Genomic DNA, 2,246 nt, shown 5'->3' on the forward strand with positions numbered 1-2,246 from the left:
GACCTCAACAGTTTCACTCTTGAATTCATTAGGAAAATGAAGGAAATGGTTTCAGTGCTCAGCATTTTATTTCAAGGATTGCTTGTCAGCAAAGGACCCTAGAACTGGAGTGACTTTTTCCAGATGCTTGATATGACACAGTAAATTCTAAATCCTTTTCCATTTCTATTTGCTGGTCAGCAAGCCCACACCTACTCTTCAATGAAAAGGAATCAGTATCCCTTGATTTTGGCCTGTTGCTGTGCTCTCGTGTGAGGGCCCAAGTGGAATTCCACTGTAAAAACAGGACAGGACAACTGGCAGAGGCTTTGTATTCAGACAGTTTATTGGAACACTTAGGAACACTCTATTCCCTCGGACTATGCAACTTCTAGAAGAGCTGTGGAGGGTACCTAGCGTGGCCCGGGCTGGGGTCCAAGGCCGTTGCCTGCAGCTCCCTTGTTTGGAGCCCAGGTGCCACCCGGGCAGTGGCGGTAGGGGGGAGCGTGGCCCCAAGGTGGCCTTGGCATAGAGAGAGCAGCGGCTGCTGCCAGCACAGCTAGGGAGGGGGGCGGTGGGAGCCCCAGTGGAAAGTGGCTGTTGGGCACGGCGCGACCTGGTGAAGCAGCAGCGCAGGCAGCGCCCTGGCTGGCAGCCGGGCCGGGGCTGCTGTGCTGCAGCAAAAGGGAGGGGGGCAGAGGATTGAGCTGCTCCCTGCCTCCTGCTGTCAGAGCAGCGGTGCACGCAGACGGAGAGGCAGGCCTGAGTGGGGCAGCTGCCTTGGCGGGTCGCTTGGCAGGTGCGGTCTTGCTGGGTGCAGAGGCGTGCGTGTTCTCCCTTGGAGCTGCTGTGAAGGGAGCGCTCTCCTCCTCCTCGGCAGCGGGTTCCCACGCAAGCTCAGCATCTGGTTTTCTTTTCCGGCGGCGTGCATGCAGATCCGTGTCCGGTGAAAAACCTGCTGGTGTTTGATTTTTTGGACTAGAGCTTCGCTTACACTTCACTAGCAGGTGCAGACAATGTCTTCTAAAATTTGGGTTGTAGTAGAAGTGAAACTAAAAATGCAAAGGAAAAGAGTTAGTTGCCATCACCTTGAGACGGGAAAGGGCAGAGATATGAGAACTAAGAATTTCAACTGCAAAAGAGAAACAGGGATGTTAAAAAGGACCGTCAGGGGCGTTCTAAACCTGAAGTTCAGGCTGAATAAAATGGTGCGATCCAGTCCTGTTAAGTAGTAACCAGCCTTGTGCTTTTGCCACTTGGCAGCAGAGAAGCGTAGGATTTTCAAAAGCATAAAAACTGACTTAGAAACCCAAACACCAGTCCTTTTCAGCAACTTCAGTGTGGAATGACCAGGTAGGTAACTATAGGCTGCTGACACTACCTTCTCAGCCTTCAGCAAATGCCACAGGACAACTGCACATCTGGTACAGCAAGACACACAGCAAATACCAAAAGAAAATCCCGATACGATGAGAATCTCTTCTCATTTTATGTGCTCAAAGTAACTGGAAACAACCAACGTAATATTTTATCAGCATTTCTACTGGGAAATACTGCCTCCAGACCTCCGGAACATGACCCAAGAAACAAATGACAGAACATTTACTACCATCCTCATCTCCTAGGTAGTAAAGGCTTATTTCATTGGAACAGAAATCTGTCCCACTAGAATATTCTGAGAGTTAGTTTGCATGTCAAGGTTGCAACATACCTCCCCAGCTGTTTCTTCCGCTAGCAGGTCATCGTGCGAGCCCGATTTTGGAAAATCGCACAGCTTTCTGGCAAACCCATACAAATGGAGGCGATGAGTGAAGCTTCTCATGGTCTCACTTTCAAAAATCCTCAGATATCCTCTCCTTGCTAGCACTTCGTCTTTGAACAGTTCTTCATGAATCACGACACACTTTCCGTTGTCCCCCCACCAAATGGACTCGAACTGATGGCTTTCAACAATGTCCCAGAGCTTCTTCAGAAAGTGTCCAGGTAGCTTCTGAGACGTGTCCAGGTATCGCTAGAGCTCTCCTCAGATGAGCTTAGATGCTCTCTTTTTGACTGGGGTCGCTTAGCCGAAGTTTGTAAAGCCCTTTCTTCTCTTGGAGGTCCAAAAGCAGCGTCATTAGCTGCTCTTTTGCCACATGCTGGACGGAGAGGAGTCGAGCCTGGCAAATCGACTCCCTTGGCCTGAGCAGAAGCACATGAAGTTTCCTGTGAGGAAAGCTCCATTTTAAACTCTCTTTTCTCAGTTTGAGTAAATTGTTCAGTTGAAG

General features: G+C 49.7%; 1 protein-coding gene across 1 annotated transcript; it reads right to left on the reverse strand.

Moving 5' to 3' along the window:
* Nucleotides 1-302: 302 nt before the first annotated feature.
* On the reverse strand, nucleotides 303-1,945 carry LOC104019094 (uncharacterized). The gene is made up of 2 exons (XM_087748362.1): nucleotides 1,691-1,945; nucleotides 303-1,031 (listed from the first exon to the last, which is right to left on the reverse strand). Exons 1-2 carry the CDS (start codon nucleotides 1,799-1,801, stop codon nucleotides 393-395), a joined length of 750 nt encoding a protein of 249 aa, XP_087604488.1. The 5' UTR covers nucleotides 1,802-1,945; the 3' UTR covers nucleotides 303-392.
* Between the last annotated feature and the right edge of the window lie 301 nt (nucleotides 1,946-2,246).

The sequence above is a fragment of the Nipponia nippon genome, unplaced genomic scaffold (assembly GCF_047370975.1).
Source record: "Nipponia nippon isolate SJK-2023a ecotype South Korea unplaced genomic scaffold, ASM4737097v1 scaffold_12, whole genome shotgun sequence".
Classification (NCBI taxonomy): domain Eukaryota; kingdom Metazoa; phylum Chordata; class Aves; order Pelecaniformes; family Threskiornithidae; genus Nipponia; species Nipponia nippon.

What these genes read in the sequence shown, in the direction of transcription:
- LOC104019094 (XM_087748362.1), bottom strand. Translation starts at nt 1,801, where the DNA reads ATGAGAAGCTTCACTCATCGCCTCCATTTGTATGGGTTTGCCAGAAAG. An exon ending in CGGAAGAAACAGCTGGGGAG is followed by an intron (nt 1,032 to 1,690) that starts GTATGTTGCAAC and finishes TTGCATTTTTAG; the next exon opens with TTTCACTTCTACTACAACCC.